This window comes from Scyliorhinus canicula, chromosome 1 (genome assembly GCF_902713615.1).
Source record: "Scyliorhinus canicula chromosome 1, sScyCan1.1, whole genome shotgun sequence".
In the NCBI taxonomy this organism is placed as follows: Eukaryota; Metazoa; Chordata; class Chondrichthyes; order Carcharhiniformes; family Scyliorhinidae; genus Scyliorhinus; species Scyliorhinus canicula.
In genome coordinates this window covers 169,353,531-169,371,569 of record NC_052146.1, presented here as the reverse complement: position 1 = coordinate 169,371,569, position 18,039 = coordinate 169,353,531, and the positions used below count along the sequence as shown (strand labels likewise).

The window sequence follows — 18,039 nt, the reverse complement described above, 5'->3', positions numbered from 1 at the left end:
AAGGCTGCTTCTCCTGCAAGGTAAGTTCTTAAAGCGGGAAACTTACCTTCCCGACAGACCCCTGCAGTTTATCCCGTCTGCTTTTGGTGCCCCTTCTCCCTCTGCTTTGGCTCCCTTCTGGCATTTCCCCCCCACTTTTTTCCCCCTCCTTTTTTTTAACTTTCTTCTCCCCCTTTATTTTCCTTCCTTTTTCTTTTCCCCTCCCTACTCTCCTTTACCACTTTTTTAAAGTGAAAACATTTCTTTCGCTTTATAAGTTTTCTTTTCTAAATTTTGTTTTCGAAAAAGGGAAAGTTCTTTTTTTCTTTTCCCTCACTCACCCAGGGTCGAGAGAGAGAGAGAGGCTTCTGGCCGGGCCGGGAGTTCCTCTTTGTTCCTGCCTGATGGTGGTTGCCACCAGGGGGAGGGGTCCTTGCTGCTGGCTCAGTCCCTGCTTTGGTCCGGGCTGCCGCTCATCTTACCCTGCGCTCTCCTGCCCGGGGGTGCGGGGTGGGTCGCCAGTAGTTCCTGCTGGCTCAGTCCCAGCTTTGGTCCGAGCTGCCGCTCGTCCTGCCCTGCGCTCTGCTGCTGTGGGATGGGGGCGCCGCCGGATCGCTCCGCTCCTGAGCACCCAGTTCTCGCGCTGTAATCAGCTTTGGAGTCTGGGTTTTTCTTCATCCCCACTCTCTTGTTGCGGGGGCGGGGGGTGGCCCAAACGGGTGAATTTGCGCACTTGGCTGCAAGTTCTCGGCGAGGAGTGGGGCGCAACTTTGTTTCCCCCCCAGAAGCTCCTCCACCCGTGACCGCTCTCTTCCCCCGCCGGAAGCCAAATGCAAGAAACAAATTAAACAAATATAGAAAGTGCTGAAGAATCTTAATGTGGATACTGTGTACGCTAAAAAGGATAAACTCCTGACTCAGTTAGGTTGCATCCACAAATGTTAAAACACGTTAAGGAAGAAATAGCAGAGGCACTATTACGTATTTGTAGGGACTCACTGAGAAAGAGACTAATTGCAGGGCACTGGCAAAGTGCTTGTGTGATTACTATAATTAAAAAGGAAGGTAGAACAAGTCCTGGGAACCTTATTGTTTAACAGTGGATGATAAGATATTGGGATGTTTACTTAAAGATGTAATGTAAAAACATCTAAAAGCTATAAATAAAATAATCTGATTTCAAAAGGATGATCCTGCTTGACCAACTCTATTGCATTCCCTATTGCATTTTTGAAGAAACAACAAAGAGTAAACAAGGGTAATGTAATAGCTGGATTTTCAGAAGATGTCAGTAAATGTAAATTTACAATAAAACAGAAAACAAATGGTGGGGGTTGAGGGTAGCTGCTCAGACTGTGTTCCTCAGGAATTGGTACTGGGGCTGCTGTAGTTTACAATTTACTTTAACGACTTGAACTCTGAAATTAGAATAGAATTCCATTATTTGTGGAAGACACCAAATTGAGGCATACAGTTGAGGGAGACTGCAACAATATGCAAAAAGACATCAATATAAGCTTGCAGAATATCATCAAATTAGTTTCAATGTGTATAACTATGACGGTGCAATCTGGTAGGAAGAATAAGGGTGCTTTGATCATAAGAATAGAGGAACAAAGGGATCCAAGACTACAGATACACAAATCTCTAAGCATAACAAAGATGGTTAGTAAGACCATTTTTAAAAAAGCATATCAAGTACTGAGGATGAATTCAAGACCAACAGAATTTAAAAGGAGAAAAATTCTATTAAATTTATGTAGAATCTTGGTTAGACCACACTTATTGTGCACAGAATATGGAGTCAGTACAGAATGTGCAGAAAAGATTCTGAGCTAGAGAGGATATACTTATTACGAAAGGTTGAACATCATGGAATTCTTCTGTAGATAGCCGAAAGGTAACTGAGAGGCCAGAAATACAAAATTCATAAATTCAATAGGGAATTCAGGAGAAATGTATTTCCTCAAAAACGGGTAAGAATGTGAAACAAGCTACCGCAAGGACTGGTTAGGCAAATAGCTTTAATGCATTTAATAGGAAGTTAGATTAATTCAAGAGGAAGAAAGGAATAGAATGATGAGTTTGGATGCAGATGGGCAAGTGTAGCAGAGACCACTTGGTTGAATAGCCTTTTTCTAAGTTGTAGACTATATAATTCTGTGTAATAGTTTGATGAATATGTTATTGGAGTTTGCGTTTTTTAAACATTGAAATACAGTCAGTGTTTTGCAGGTCATAGCGACAGCTATTTTGCAATTGGCAAAGTCTCTCAAACAATAATTAGATACTACAACCATTTGATTTACTTATTATGACTGAAAAATGATTGTTGTCAAGGACATTAGGAGCGCTCCCAGCTGAAAAAGTGTTGTGAGATCTTTAATATTTACCTGAGCTGGCAAAGAGGACCATAATGCATCATCTGAAGGACAGGACCTCCAAAAATCCAAATTTCTAGTGTTGTCCTCAGAGTTGAACACACAGCCAAGATCATGTGAGAGGGAGGGGGACACCTGCAAAGATAGAAACATGGGTAGAGAACAATATATTTTGAGCCCTCTGATTTTGAAGTTAGGACTGGGATTGCAGCAGACATCTTTCAGCATCAAATTTCTCTTCCATGTTTAATGGAAATGTTTTTTCTTCTCATTTATCTTATTAGGCCACTCGCCCAGACATGATTGAGATTCTATCTGCAGCTTTACATGTAGTACTTCGGCGAGATATGTCTCTCAACCGTAGACTTTATGCATGGCTTCTTGGTGAGTTAGGATCATTCCAATATGCACATACTGAAAATGGCAAATGCATTTAGCTCACATGCTGTGCTTAACTCTGGCAGGTTTATATGCAGCCCATTTGGAGATATAGTGCAAACTAGGGAAGCATTTGCAGTTCAAATACTTGGTCTTTCATTGCTTGAATAAACTATTATATATCTTGATGGCTTAGTCATTTATGACATGGAAGGAGGCCATTTGATTTATTGAGTCCATGTTGATTCACCGCAGAGCAATCCAGTCAGTCCCTCTCTCCCCCTGCTCATTCTCTGTAGCAGCCCTGTACGTTTATTTCTTCAAGTATCCATCCAATTTCCTTTAGAAAGGATTTAAAAAAAATAAAATTTAGAGTACCCAATTATTTTTTTTTCTAATTAAGGGGCAATTTAGCATGGCCAATCCACCGACTCTGCACATCTTTTGGTTGTGGGGGTGAAACCCATGCAGACACAGAGAATGTGCAAACCCCACACGGCCCAAACCCCACAGTGACCCAGGGCCGGGATTCGAACCCGGGTCCTCAGCTAACCACTGTGCCACGTGCCGCCCTTCCTTTTTAAATAATTGATTGTTTTTTCACCCACCCTCGTGGACAGCGCATTCCAGGTTCATTTGCTGCATACAAAAAGTTTCTCCAATCCCCCTGCATCTCTGACCCCAAATTATAAACCTGTGTTCTCTAGTTGTTGTACTATCAGCTAATGGGGATAGTTTTCCCTCACCTACCTTTTCCACACATCTATCAAATCGCGCCTCACTCTCCTTTGTTCCAAGGAGGACAACCCCAGCTTTCAAGCCTAACCATGCAATTAAAATCCCCCACATCCCTGGAATAGATCATAGAATTTACAGTGCAGAAGGAGGCCATTTGGCCCATCGAGTCTGCACCGGCCCTTGGAAAGAGCACCCTCCACCCTTTCCCAGTAACCCCACCTACCCCTTTTGGACACTAAGGGCAATTTAGCATGGCCAATCCACCTAACCTGCAGATCTTTGGGCTGTGGGAGGAAACCAGAGCACCCGGAGGAAACCCACGGAGACATGGAGAGAACATGCAGACTCCACACAGTGACCCAAGCGGGAATCGAACCTGGGACCCTGGAGCTGTGAAGCAACAGTGCTAACCACTGTGCTGCCGTACTGCCCTATGGCATGCATTATAGTCCCCTGTTTCAAAGGGGACATATGTACTCTGTTTCAAAGGGGACTGGGTACAAAGAAGAACAATGATTGTAGAAGGAGGTGGGGATAGAAAAAGTCGGAGCATATAAAGTATTGACATTTATTGACAATACTGCTTTGAAATAAGACTATCCAGTAGAATGAGAAGTCTGGTTTGGCAAATAACAAAACATTTTTTAAATGGTTCCAGCATTGAAATGAAATCCATCAAGCTGAAATATTTGGAATGCTCTGCCAAGAAAGATAAAAAGACATTGCGGATGTTCCAGATGCAGTTGGATGTTATGCTTAATGAGTTAATATGAATGAATCATATAGTAAATTTCTTCTGCACCCTCTTAAGGATCTTCCTAAAGTGTGGTGACCAGAATTGGATGTAATACTCTAGTTGTGGCCTAACCAGAGCTTTATAAATGATCATCATAACTTTCCTGCTTTTGTATTCATTGAAGCCAAATTCCTGTATGCTTTGCTAACCACTCTCTTAATATACCCTGTCACTTTCAAATATCGATACACATTCATTCTCAGATCACTCTGCCCCTGAACACCCTTTTGGACTGTACCATTAATGTTGAATTACTAGGCCTATCGTGATGCATTTTGTTGCCATAAATACAGCAACTGCATATCTGGAATTTGTATACAAATAAATAAGTCTTTAAATTAATGTCACAAGTAGACTTACATTAACACTGCAATACTGAAATGAAGTTACTGTGGAAAAAAGCAGCATATACCTCTTCAGTGAATGGGAAATAGCCTATGTAGTACATATTGATAAGCTTTTTGGATGGTGTGTATAGTAGCTGTAAATAGATTATTAACTTGAGCAAGATTGTCAGTTGCTGCCTCTGAGCAGTGTCAGAATGTTACCTATAAACTTGGTTAGAAGATGTCCACAACTACTGTTCAGAAAGTTCAACATACAAAAGTCTTAATATATTACCTGGACTCTAGCCGAACCACTATGCCTCTTGCACACTTATCACTATTGTTCCCAGGTGGTCTATCCTTGGTGCATTTCTGTTCTCATCTATATGCCCCATAACAACATCATTTGACTACACAGCGCTAATTTCCATATGTATGCTAATAGCGCCCAGCTCTACCTTAGCAACAGCTCTCGCACAACCCTTCGCTGAGTCTAAATGGTAAGATTGCTTGTATGACATCCAGTACAGGATATCTCCAATTAAATCTTGGGAAGATTTTGTTCCCTTTCTGGTGACTCCATTCCTGGTACTTGTTTGAGGCTGAACCAGATTTTCACAACTTTGTTGTTATATTTGACCTCAATGAGCTTCCAGCCACATATTTGTACCATCATTAAGACCACCTATTTCAAGCTCCATAACCGCATGACTCCTTCACCTCATATTCTGCTCTAAACCTCATCCATGCCTTTGTTACCTCTATATTGACTGTTCCAGCTTACTCCTGGCCATTCTCCCACATTCTGCCCCTTCCAACTGTGATGACATCTAAAATTCTGCTCCCACTTCCTAACTGGTACCAAATCCTGTTTACTCTTTGCCCCATTTTGCTGCTTATCGTGGCTTTTGCTTAAGCAATACCTCAAACTTTCAAATCCTCATACTTGTCTTCAAATCCATCTAGGGCTCATCCTCTGTACTCTCCTCCAGCACCACAACCTCCCAGGATATTGGTGTTCCTCTAATTCTGACCTCATGGGCATCTCCGATTTTAATTGCTCTGCCATTGGTGGACATGCTTTCAGTTACCTGAGCCAGCTCAGGAGTTCCATCCCTAAATTTCGCCACCTCTCTACCATGCTTCCTCCTTCAAGCTGCTCCTTAAAACCTACCCCTCATAAAGCTTTTAATAATCTTGTCTATGTGGCTCATTGTGATATTTTATTGTGTAAAGATCCTGTGAAGTGCGTTGAACATTTAATCATGCTAAAAATGCCATTGTTATGATCCCTGTGGAGAGCAACAAATCAAAAGGATCGAATTTACTGATTTGACCCCAACAAAAAAACAAAGATAAAATTTCACTTTCTGTAACTGTGACAATCAAACTAAAATCAGCATAAATTAAACAGAAATTAACAGATAAATCATAGTTAATACGTTATAAATTATGCATTGAATGACCGATGAAACAAAGGGTTTTCACCGGTTTATCAGACAGCACACAGCATATGTGGCACCCAGTTTCAACTATAAAATCTTTAAAAACTCTGATCTTTCTCGGGTAGAATACCACATCTCTTCCTTCACAGATTCAGCCTCCAATTCTCATCAGACAGCAACTCCCCTTCTGCTTGAGTTCCTTGGGTACAATCTTCAACAAAAGGTGTTTTTTCCAGAACCCCTTCAGCTCCTCTCATGATGGTTTTGATAGTGTGAATTCACCAATATTACTTTTATCCAAATCTCCAGTGACAACCTTGGTTCTGGTCAGTCAGTTAAACCGTGGCAGCAACCTGAGTTTTGTCTAACATCTGCTCCCAGAACCAGTCTCTGTGTTCTCCAATTACGCTCTCAGCTGTAGAAGCCAGCCTCTGACTAGATGAACTGGAAACAGCACAAAACGCGAACTGTATAGCTCAGCCTGGCTTGCCATGGAACCTCTGGGAGCTGGAACCCAGTTTGGGAACCCCTGGAATAGATGTTAATTATAAATTAATGTGCACAACTGCTTTTATGCAGTTTATTTTAAGAATGTAAGGATTGTGAATGTTTTACCACAGGAGAGTGTTGGTAAATGTAAATAATTAATGTTTAGTGTGAATGATCTTGTCTCCAATTTAGTTAGCCACTTCTTTTTTTCAAATGTTTTGCAGTGATTTTATTTTGCAATTAGGCTGTCCGTTTCTAACTTTTTAATAACCAAAGTGTGTCTATATTGTATTTAATTTTTTTATGTATTGAAACAAAGAAAGACTTGAATTTATATATTACTTTTAATATCTCTGGATGTTTCAATGTGCTTTGCAGACAATTAATTACTTTTGAGGTGTAGTCACTGTTGGAATGTAGGAAAGGCAGCAGACAATATGCACATGGGAAGCTCCCAAAAACAGCAATTGGATAATGACCCAGATAATCTGTTTTGTTTGTAATCTTGCTCAAGCGATAAATATTATCCCAGAAAACTGGGGTTAACTCCTGCAGTTCTTCAAAATAGTGTCATGAGATTTTTAAAGTCCACCTGAAGGCCAGATGGGGCCTTGGATTAACGTCCGTCTGAAAGTAGAGCACTCCTTCAGTGCTCCCTCAGTCTTGATTTTTGTGCTGAAGTTCTGGTGTGAAACCTGAATCCATTCGGAGCAAAGGTGCTACCAATTGAGCCACGGTAGGCTATTGTTTTAAGATTGAAAACAAACACAGAAGTAAGTAAATGTTATTTTCATCTGTAAATGGCCAAGAAATTTGTGTAAATTAGATTATTATTGATTAACAATATATATGTGACTTCTCTTTTGCTTTCTTCAAATGGATTACCAATTGGTAAGTAAACATTTTTGTTTGGAAAGATCAGCTATATGCAACAATAGCCAACTATAGATACACATTTGAGTGCATTGTCAAGTCCCTGTTCTTCCTTCATTTATTTAGGATTCGATAATAATGGTTGTATCGTAGGCCCCAGAAGCACCAGGCACAGCAATCCAGAGGAACATGCAATCTATTATTTTAATACCTTTTCCAAGAAGCTCCTGATCCAGGTATATCAATTATTCCAATCTTTGTAAATTCTTGTCACTCTTTGTAGTTTTCTGCATTAAGATTTGTAACGGGCTAACTTTACCTGGTAACGGTAGCTTGAATTTGACTCCTTTGTGGCCGCAATCAGGATCCACTACAGGTGATCTGCCCCATAACACCCAGCCTCCAACGGTTTAGCCGAGAGTGGTCTTTCCAGACATTCAAACAGGGGATGCAGAAACAGACCTCCAGACCCTGGTAGACTCAATTAGCGCATTTCTTGTTCAATAAATGGACTACAGCACAATAGGATGCATTGACCAAATTGTTGATGGGTCGTCACCTCCACCCAGCTGAGCTTGGTCATCCCAGACCTTGCAGGGAAGGTTTGCCGTGGGCAGGATAGGTCTGAGGCAGCCATAGGCTGCCGCATGCAATGTGACGTTTTACCCTGGACAATTCGGTGTATGTTCTTATTTTGGGAAAGGAACCACATGGGTCCCAGCTGTCGTGTTATCCTAGTCCTGGTAACGGGGCGGGGTTTCCTCTTTTACGAGAGGAGTCCTCAGTCTAAAAATTGACTGTGTGTTTCTGCACATTACAGTATACATTGCAGCTCAGATGTGCAAGAACCTGGAGTCTCTCTGGCAGTTTAATCCTACCACCTAATTAAAATGAAACTTGCAGGTTTACCAATGCAAGGACAAAATTTGGAGAAAGTAGGTTGACGAGATAATGACATTTCAACAAAGTCGAGGGCTATTCCTTTAGTTTAATTGTCCATTACTTTATCCACTTCTGTGTGCACCACTTCTTTGGTCATTTGCCTCAAGTTGAGCATTTCCATAATTCTGTTGTTTTAATTTCAGACTTCTAGCATCGTTGAATTTGCTTCTCTTTTTGGCATTGTGTTGAATGTCTGACATCAGTGAATACTGTGACTGGTACCTATGACAGCAGTCCATCCTTTTCTCTCATGTCATTCATTTTTCAGAAATATGAAGCCTACTACAATTTAGGAAGAGCAATGGTGTCAAAACAGTTTACAAAGACATCTTGGCTTAAATCTTACAGATTCAACTAAATTTTGAATTTTGGTTCTTAAAGCACAACTAGTTTGGGAGGAGAATACAGTTTGGATTGTGCCAGGCATGATGTACTTGGCAGGCCATATTCTGACTGGAAAAAACTGCAGGATTGGAGGTGTCAGCTGTGAGCATGATAGCTTTTGCTCGCGTCTGATTGATTTCAAGGGTACAGTGGATAAGTGTAATTAGCCCTGAGACACACTAACCTATCACTCCAGGCACAAGGTTGCTATGTTTTAATTAAATGAGGTCCACCCATAGAATCCTTATGGTGAACATAAATCAGGTGTTTTGGAAGAAATCTGAACAGCTAGTTACAATCACAGCAACTAGGGGTGAACAAAGCCGCATGGTGACCTAGTGGTTAGCACTGCTGACTCACGGCGCCGAGGACCCGGGTTTGATCCCGGCCCCGGGTCACTGTCCATGCGGAGTTTGCATATTCTCCCCTTGTGCATGGGTCGCACCCCCACAACCCACAGGTGTGCATGGTAGGTAGATTGGCCGCATTAAATTGTCCCAGAATTGGAAAAATTTTAAACAAAACTAGGGGTGGACAATCAATATTGCCCCACCAGTGATGCCTACATTCCCCCAAAAAATCAATTTTAGTTTTATGATAATTTTCAGAATATCAGTCTGTCAGGCTAATATGGTTCAAGAACCACCAAGAACATAATTATCCTGAAGATGCAATGAAATATTTTGCTTAAAAATTGTTTAGGCTGTTGGAATCTAACATGTTTTTCCCTTCTTGAGCATTGTACTTGAACTGGTGGATCTGTGAGTCTGTCCTCCATACATGCATACTAATATTGGAGTATTTTTAATTTGTAAAAAAAGGAAAACAAACCTTGACTGCTTATTTTCTCAGAACTGAATGTAAAAGTTTACATCTGAAATTGGGCAGGACTTGGTGGACATGATTTGCAACTGTTCCTTCAGCTACATTTTGTTTTAACCTGTTCTCATTAACTGTCCAGTTTGTAGCTTTTATAGGAAAACCTGCATTCAGCATTTTCCCTGATTGTTTGACTCAATTAATTTCATTTTTTCCTCTTCCTTTTTTCACTGCTTCCCCTCACAGGCCATGGTGGGAATTTTACAAGGAAAAGGATGTAGAGAGGAAGAAAGGACGCCATTACATGATCTGAAACCTTTTCGCATTCTTATTAGTCTTCTGGACAAACCAGAATTAGGTACAGTACGAGGGATGGAAAAACCATCCAGCATTTGGGAGGGGAAGGGAGGAAGAGATCAAGATTGGTGGTGGTTGGGGACATGGTGGAATGGGAGAGACGGTCAGCAAAGTAGAGGCAAATGCTTCTCCTGGCCAATAAGAAGTGTTTTAAAAGGCACTTGTCTTCTTGAGTTGACCGCTCTTGCCTCTCTTTCCTTATCGGCTTTCTTGCGTACCAGGAAACTGGTGCAGTTTCAAATTAAATTTAGGCTCCAGTTTGCACTGTACGAGCCTGATTTGAACATGTTACTGAAGTGGCCCACATCTTGACACGACACATGTGCACAATACAAAGCAACAGATGCGCGAAAGCCAGTTGAAAAAATTGTTCCAATTTTTACAACCGCCGCCCACCAACCCTGTCCTGCTTGGGTTGGAGGGGGATTATTTCATATGAAGACCACTGTTTCTGTGTCTGTCATTTCAAATACAAATTTAAGGAATACAACTAGAATCGTAGAAACTTGCTACACAGGCCATTCAACCTGACATGTCTGTCTGACTTTTGAAAGAGGAATCATTTTGAAAGAGTGAAAGCATTTCTTCTTCAGATCTTTTGCCAATGATTTTAAATCTGTAGTTTGAAACCTCTTGTTACTGGCCCACTTACAGGAATTACAAAATTTTCTCGATGCTCTTATCAAAACCTCTCATCATCTTGAAAATTTCTGTTATTCACACCTAAACTTCCTCTGTTCCAAGGAGAACTGTCCAACATTTTTACACAAACTGAATGCTTTCTAATCTGGCCTGAGAAGGCAACTAAGCATTTGTTGGCCAACTACTGTATTATAATGTAATTGTGGCTGACTTATCAAGATCTGGGAAATCTTGCAATTTTAAAATTTATTTATGTTTCCTTGCTATATTATAAACTTACATTTTTGAAGCTGTTGAAGCAACTAAATATAGGTTCTATCACAAAGGATGCTGTACAGAAGGAGCTTGTTCTGCTACACCTTCTTTCTTAGAAATGAAGCATTGGACTTCTACCCTGCATTATGTACCAACATTTCCTTTTCTCTACTTCTGCTGTGCTCCTTACTATGGGTGGCACAGTGGTTAGCACTGTTGCATCACAGCGCCAGGGACCCCGGTTCGATTCCCGGCTTGGGTCACTGTCTGCGGAGTCTGCATGTTCTCCCCCTGTCTGCGCGGGCTTCTGCCCACAAGTCTCGAAAGATGTGCTTGTTAGGTGAATTGGACAATCTGAATTCTCCCTTAGTGTACAAGAACAGGCGCCGGAGTGTGGCAACTAGGGGATTTTCACAGTAATGTAAGCCTACTTGTGATACTAATAAAGATTATTATTATTACTACTACTACTGCTACTACAAGCGAGCCCTGACTCTCAAACTTACTATCATCGTTATGACGAACTTATAGATAAGAATGTCCTGAAATGGTTTGCTTGCTGAACCTTTTGGTCCATTCCTTTATTTAGCAAGCTGTTTTATATCAGTTTGGTGCTACTTTAGCAACACAACCAAAATCAAAAATTCAGTGCAGATTATCTTAATTGCAAATCAATATTCCACTTTATATGGTAATGCACTGTATTTATGTAGTGTTCTTTTGCATTGGTTAAAAGCATGTTACCTTGTACTGATCTGCAGCTTCTGCTATTTTACATCTGCGAATTGTGCAGTAAACAATTTGTTCAAATGACAATATCTCCTCCCTAAAATGTACGGTTAAGATAATTTAGGGTCGATTCTGTCATTCTAGGACCAGCAATCTTGGAGGATGTACTTATAGAAGTTTTCAGAACATTGCATTCACAGTGCAAAGCTGAATTGAATCTGAAAACTCAGCCTTCTTACTGCAAAGACCACACTCAGTTAAGCAGGTATATTAACTTCTATTTATTATAATCCAAAGGAAGAGAGATGTAATTATTTATGATTTTAAGTATTTTGCACTGCTGTGGACTAAAGTTGTACTGTGGAGCATAATATTTTCATTTTTCCTGTTGGAGATTACAATTACACCTACTACCTTGCAGCACGAATGTTTCTCAAATGTAGCAGTGTACAGAATTATTGATGGTGGCCGTTTACATCGAGACTTTTCTTCTAGCCGCTTGGTGTTCGAGTGGCAGGTAGTTAAGCTGGTGGCATTTTTTCCACTTGGCCTAGCAAACTACTCAGTGGAAGAGCATTAGAGAATGGGAAATAAATGCTGGACTTCTCAGAGATATCCACATCCCATGAAAGAATACAAAAAACCTTAAGTTTTCTTGTATTGAATTAGAGTGTCAGATTACATTGTGGCCCAAATCTTCTAGCAGCAGAAATGCTGAGTGCATTGCCACTGCATGCTAAGATTCTCCTGAACCTTCACTGCTGTACATTTCTTCCGGATCCTGTGACCCTGGCTGTCACAGAAATGCACATTGCAGTATCGCCTGGCGAACTCCATCGCAGCATAAGAGTCGGGGAAGAAAGGACAATGCCCCCCTTTTTACAGCAATAACTGCTGTGTTTTGTCTGTAATTTTATAAAATTCATTTTTCCAGGGTGTGGGCTTCGCTGGCTAGACCAGCATTTGTTGTCCATTCCTGATTGCTCTTGAGAAGGTGGTGGCCTTCTTGAACTGCTGCAGTCCATGTGGTGTATGTACACCCACAGTGCTATTGGGGAAGGAGTTCCAGGATTTTGACCCAGCGGCAGTGGAGGAATGGTGATATATCTCCAAGTCAGGATAGTGAGTGACTTGGCGAGGAAATTCCAGGTGGTGGTGTTTCCAGGTATCCATTGCTCTTGTCCTTCTGGAACATGGTGGTTTTGGGTTTGGAAAATGCTGCCTGAGATGAGTTCCTGCAGTGCACCTCGTAGATAATACACACTACCGCTATTGTGTGTCAGTGATGGAGGGAATGAATGTTTGTGGAAGGGATGCCAATCAAGAAGGCTTTTTTTCCAAAGGTCCAGTCTTTGAATGTGGGTTAGAGAGTGGTGAGTCAGTGAATCAGGGAGTTAGGTGGGTGAGGTGGTAGTAGTGTCTGAGGGTTAGTCAGATTAAGTGTGGGGAGAGGAGAGGTGTCAGTTATGGTTGGAGACAGGAAGGTAGGGGAGGGAGAGCGTGGTTTGATGTAGCCAGGTCAGTGTCATAATTGGTCTGGTTAGGTGGATAGTTAGGTCGTGATCAAGTTGGGTCTATTCGGGTGTTCAGAGTGGATAGTCCGGTTTGGTCAGGAGTAGTTGGGTGGTTGAGGTTTGTTGGATCGGATTGCGGAGTTAGTTGGATCCAATCTGGAGGGAAGGAGGGGATGGATGGTTTAATGGTTGGGATTAGTTGGGCTGGGTTTGGGGTAGTCAGGCGGTGGAGTTGTTGGGGCAGGGTGATGGGGAAGGGATTGAATTTCATAGAATCATAAAATCCCTACAGTGCAGAAGGAGTCCATTCGGCCCATCAAGTCTGCACCGACCCTCCAAAAGAGAACCCTACCTAGACCCACTACCCCGTCCTATCCCCATAACCACACCCTTTTGGCACTTAGGGGCAATTTAGCATGGCCAATCTACCTAACCTGCACATCTTTGGACTGTGGAAGAAACCAGAGCACCCAGAGAAAACCCATGTAGATGCGGGGAGAACATGAAAACTCCACAAGTCACCTGAGGAGAGAATCGAACCCAGGTCCCTGGCGCTGTGAGGTTTTAATCAGTCTAACATTTAGAACATAGAACAGTACAGCACAGAACAGGCCCTTCGGCCCTCGATGTTGTGCCGAGCAATGATCACCCTACTCAAACCCACGTATCCACCCTATACCCGTAACCCAACAACCCCCCCTTAACCTTACTTTTTAGGACACTACGGGCAATTTAGCATGGCCAATCCACCTAACCCGCACATCTTTGGACTGTGGGAGGAAACCGGAGCACCCGGAGGAAACCCACGCACACACGGGGAGGACGTGCAGACTCCGCACAGACAGTGAGCCAGCCGGGAATCGAACCTGGGACCCTGGAGCTGTGAAGCATTTATGCTAACCACCGTGCTGCCCCTGGGTAATTATCCAGCTAAGTACCATAAATCTCTCTCAAGTCTCCGACTCTACCTCCGAGTCAGAGACATTTGCAAATGGTCCCAGGGAACAGATGAATTACCCATCAAAAGTTTAAACTTCTAAGCAACTCTCCACATTATGTCTGCATGTCAGGGCTTCTGCAGGGTCCTGACCAGATCTTCCATTCTAAGTCCAATCTGCGGTGATCCAGAGATCAGAAGGTTTGGCCTTATATATCCTAATATATTTAAAATACCACTGAGCCTAGTGCTGCTTAAGAAGAAAAATTGCATTCAAAAGTGTGCAAAATCCACCAGCACAGTAAATATTCAATGACCGTGGCCTGTGACTTGATTCATCAAACCCATTTAATGAAATTAAATGAAAATTGCTTATTGTCACGAGTAGGCTTCAATGAAGTTTCTGTGAAAAGCCCCTAGTCGCCACATTCCGGCGCCTGTCCGGGGAGGCTGGTACGGGAATCGAACCGTGCTGCTGGCCTGCTTGGTCTGCTTTAAAAGCCAGCGATTTAGCCCAGTGAGCTAAACCAGCATCCCTTATTGGAAATTCGAAAAGTTCAGAAATCCACACTTTTTTTTCAAGCGCCAACGTGACATCACGCGCGGGAAACCCCATAAGGCTCTGGGAGGGTTCCCGGGCGGTGCGCAGATCCCAACATGTCGCAGACGGTTGTGATTGCCGCAAACAAAGTGAATGCAGGACACCTTGCAGAAAGTATCATTGTATCAGTAGAGGCTAGATTCAAGGGTGCATCTCAGCGTTTTCTAGTGCACTGCACCATTTGGTGGCTATCAAAGAGACTTTCCATGCACAAAGTAAACCATTATAGTGTGATACCCGTTGTATAATACTGCAAGAACAGGAACAGGCCGTTTCGCTACTTCGAATATCATATTCCAAAATCCGACACACACTCGACCACAAGCATTTCGGATAAGGGATGCTCAACCTGTAATTAAATGGCATGTTTTTGTCTTTTTAAAATAACATTTTGCATTTGCAAATGTACTTGTGAGAAAGTATTCAATTAACAACATTTTTAGTAAAAATCTTTAAAAAGTGATTGAAATGTGTTTCTGCGCTATTTTTCAATATTATTACAACTCTTAAGATGTGGCTTCTTTGACTAAATTTAGAATATGTTATTAAGGTCCCTGGCCTAAAAGATATATTGGTACAACGTTAAAAGAATATCTTGATTATGAGGCAGCATTCACCATACATCTTGTAAATATCTCCACCTCAAATGTTTAGGAGAAGGATTGAAAAATGAAATGAAAAAATGAAAATTGCTTATTGTCACGAGTAGGCTTCAATGAAGTTACTGTGAAAAGCTCCTAGTCGCCACATTCCGGCACCTGTCCGGGGAGGCTGGTACGGGAATCGAACCGTACTGCTGGCCTGCTTGGTCTGCTTTAGAAGCCAGCGATTTAGCCGAGTGAGCTAAACCAGCCCCTATTGATGGAGAACCTCTATGTAGTTGAGCTAGATACTCCCTATGAATTTTATACCTGGCACACTCGATCCATTTGCACACTTCATGACCCATCAGGTAAATGGTGTCTTGTGTTCTGAATCTGAATTGTGCGAACGGGACATGAGGCTTTCAAATTTTCTAAAAATTTGTTTTAAAAAGGATTTAGAGATTAGGGATTTTTAAACCAGCTACAAATCAATAGCTATCAGTTGACATCATGCAGGTTCAGAACAATGCGGATTTTCCAACTGAAGGATATGAAACATCCATTAGAATATCTCAAGGCAAGGGTTGCACCGTGGTTAGCATTTCTGCCTCTTGGCGCCGAGGACCCGGGTTCGATCCCGGTTCTGGGTCACTGTCCGTGTGGAGTTTGCACATTCTCCCAGTGTGCATGGTTCCTGCCCCCACAACCTAAAGATGTGCCGGGTAGGTGGAAAGGCCATGCTAAATTGCCCTTTAATTGGAAAAGAAAGAATTGGGTACTCTAAATTTATAAAAAAGGAATATCCCACAGGAGAATTTGACACAAAGCAACATGACACATTAACAACTTAGAGGTTGACCCAAAGGCTAGGTTTTAAGATCATCTGAAGCAGAAGAGGGTAATAGATTAGAGGAGAAATTTAATAATAATAATCTTTATTATTCTCACAAGTAGGCTTACATTAACACTGCAATTAAGTTACTGTGAAAATTCCCTAGTCGCCACATTCCGGCGCCTGTTTCGGTAGGGAGGATTCAGAATATCCAAATTACCTAACAGCATGTCTTTCAGGACTTGTGGGAGGAAACCGGAGCACCCGGAGGTAACCCACGCAGACACAGGAGAACATGCAGACTCCACACAGACAGTGACCCAAGCGGGAACTGAACCTGGGACCCTGGTGCTGTGAAGCAACAGTGCTAACCACTGTGCTACCGTGCCTATTTCAGCACCTAGCCTCGGAATCGGAGAATCTGGCCCATAGTTTCCCAAAATGGAGAATCTTGCCAGAATGTTTAAATTATTTTAATAGTATGACCCTTTCAAACCAGGCACACTACTGATTATTTTGCTTTTTTTCAGTAAAATGAGAGAAAACAAGAAGACATCAGAGCTAATTAAAACTGCAAATCTTCTTTTCAATTCTTTTGAACCATATTATATGTGGGATTATATAGCTCGTTGGTTTGAGGAATGTTGTAGGTAAGTGACACTGCACTTGCATAAATTATATTGCAGTAATCCTTGCAACAGATTTGCCATATTAGGGTTTTGTGCTATTTTTAAGACTTGACAACTTTTTAGGATTTTGTTAATGATCTCTGCGAAATGTTATTTGACAGTTTTCAAATATTGCCGGGGTGGGAAAATAATTTGACCCTTCACATTTTTGAGATGCGAAGTGATTTAATAACAACTAATGTGAGATAGTCTGTTGGAAGGTATTTATCTAATACTACAGCATTTCATAGAATCGTATGAGGTTACAGCACAGAAGTAGGTTATTTGAACTGTTGAATCCATGCCGACTCCGAGAGTATTCTAGCCAGGACCACTCCTCCGCTCTTTCCCTATAGTCCTGTAAAAAATGTTTTCTGTTCAAATTCTTATCTAATCCTCCATTGAAAGACATGAATGAATCTACCTCCACCTGTTCAGGCAGCACATTTCAAATCATAGCCACTCCCTGTCTAAAAAAGATTTCTCATTTTCTCTTTTGATTCTTGCGGGTTACCTTAAACCTGCGTGATCTGGTTCTTGATCCTCCCATCAATGAGAACTGTTTCTGTCTACTATGTCTAGACTTATAACTTCACTATTTTAAATATCTCTCCGCTCAATCTCCTCTGCTTGAAGGAGAAGAACTATCTTCTCCAATCTATTCATGCACCAGCTGTTTCTCATCCTTGGAACCATTCTTGTAAACCTTTTCTGCATGCTTTTTAGAGGCTTCACACCCTTCCTAAAATGTGATACCCAGAATTGGACGCACTATTCCATTTGAGGCCGAACCAGTGTTTATAAAGGTTCATGGTGGCTTCTTTGCTTTTGTACCCTATATCTCTATTTATAAAGCCCATGACTCCAGTGTACTTTTTAAACCACTTTCTCAATCTGTTCTGCCACCTTCAATAATTTGTGCACCTTTACACCCACCTGTTACTACACCCACTATTTAGAATTGTATCCTTTTCACAGCGCCAAGGACCCTGGTTTAATTCCAACCTTAGGTCACTGTCCGTGTGGAGTTTGCATTTTCTTCCGTGTCTGCGTCAGTTTCCACTGGATACTATGGTTTCCTCTCACAGTTCAAAGATGCACAGGTTAGCTGGATTGGTCATGCGAAATTGCCCCCGAGTATAAAAGGTCAGGTATGGTTAGTGGGTTATGGGGATAGGGTGGGTGTGTCGGCTGGTTGGAGTACTCTTTCAAAAGGTTGGTGCGCACTCAATGGGCCAAATGGCCTGCCTCTGCACTGTAGGGAGTCTATGATTCTACGATCTACTAGATAGGAACAGGAGTAAAAGTTCTAATTTTGGGGAAGCTGAGAAATGAGCTGTCCGGAGTGGACTGGATAGAACTATTTGAAG

General features: G+C 41.8%; 1 protein-coding gene across 8 annotated transcripts in view; it reads left to right on the top strand.

Moving 5' to 3' along the window:
* dop1a (DOP1 leucine zipper like protein A) overlaps positions 1-18,039 on the top strand; it is a 283,413-nt gene that overhangs the window by 73,949 nt on the left and 191,425 nt on the right. For 5 of the 8 annotated variants that reach the window (XM_038802463.1, XM_038802484.1, XM_038802447.1 and 2 more), the window contains 5 exons: positions 2,645-2,744; positions 7,532-7,641; positions 9,797-9,908; positions 11,678-11,798; positions 16,532-16,651. In XM_038802463.1, the coding sequence (XP_038658391.1) occupies positions 2,645-2,744; positions 7,532-7,641; positions 9,797-9,908; positions 11,678-11,798; positions 16,532-16,651 (563 nt within the window). The remainder of the gene's footprint in view (positions 1-2,644; positions 2,745-7,531; positions 7,642-9,796; positions 9,909-11,677; positions 11,799-16,531; positions 16,652-18,039) is intronic. The other 3 variants (XM_038802504.1, XM_038802494.1, XM_038802473.1) reach the window with 2 other exon arrangements.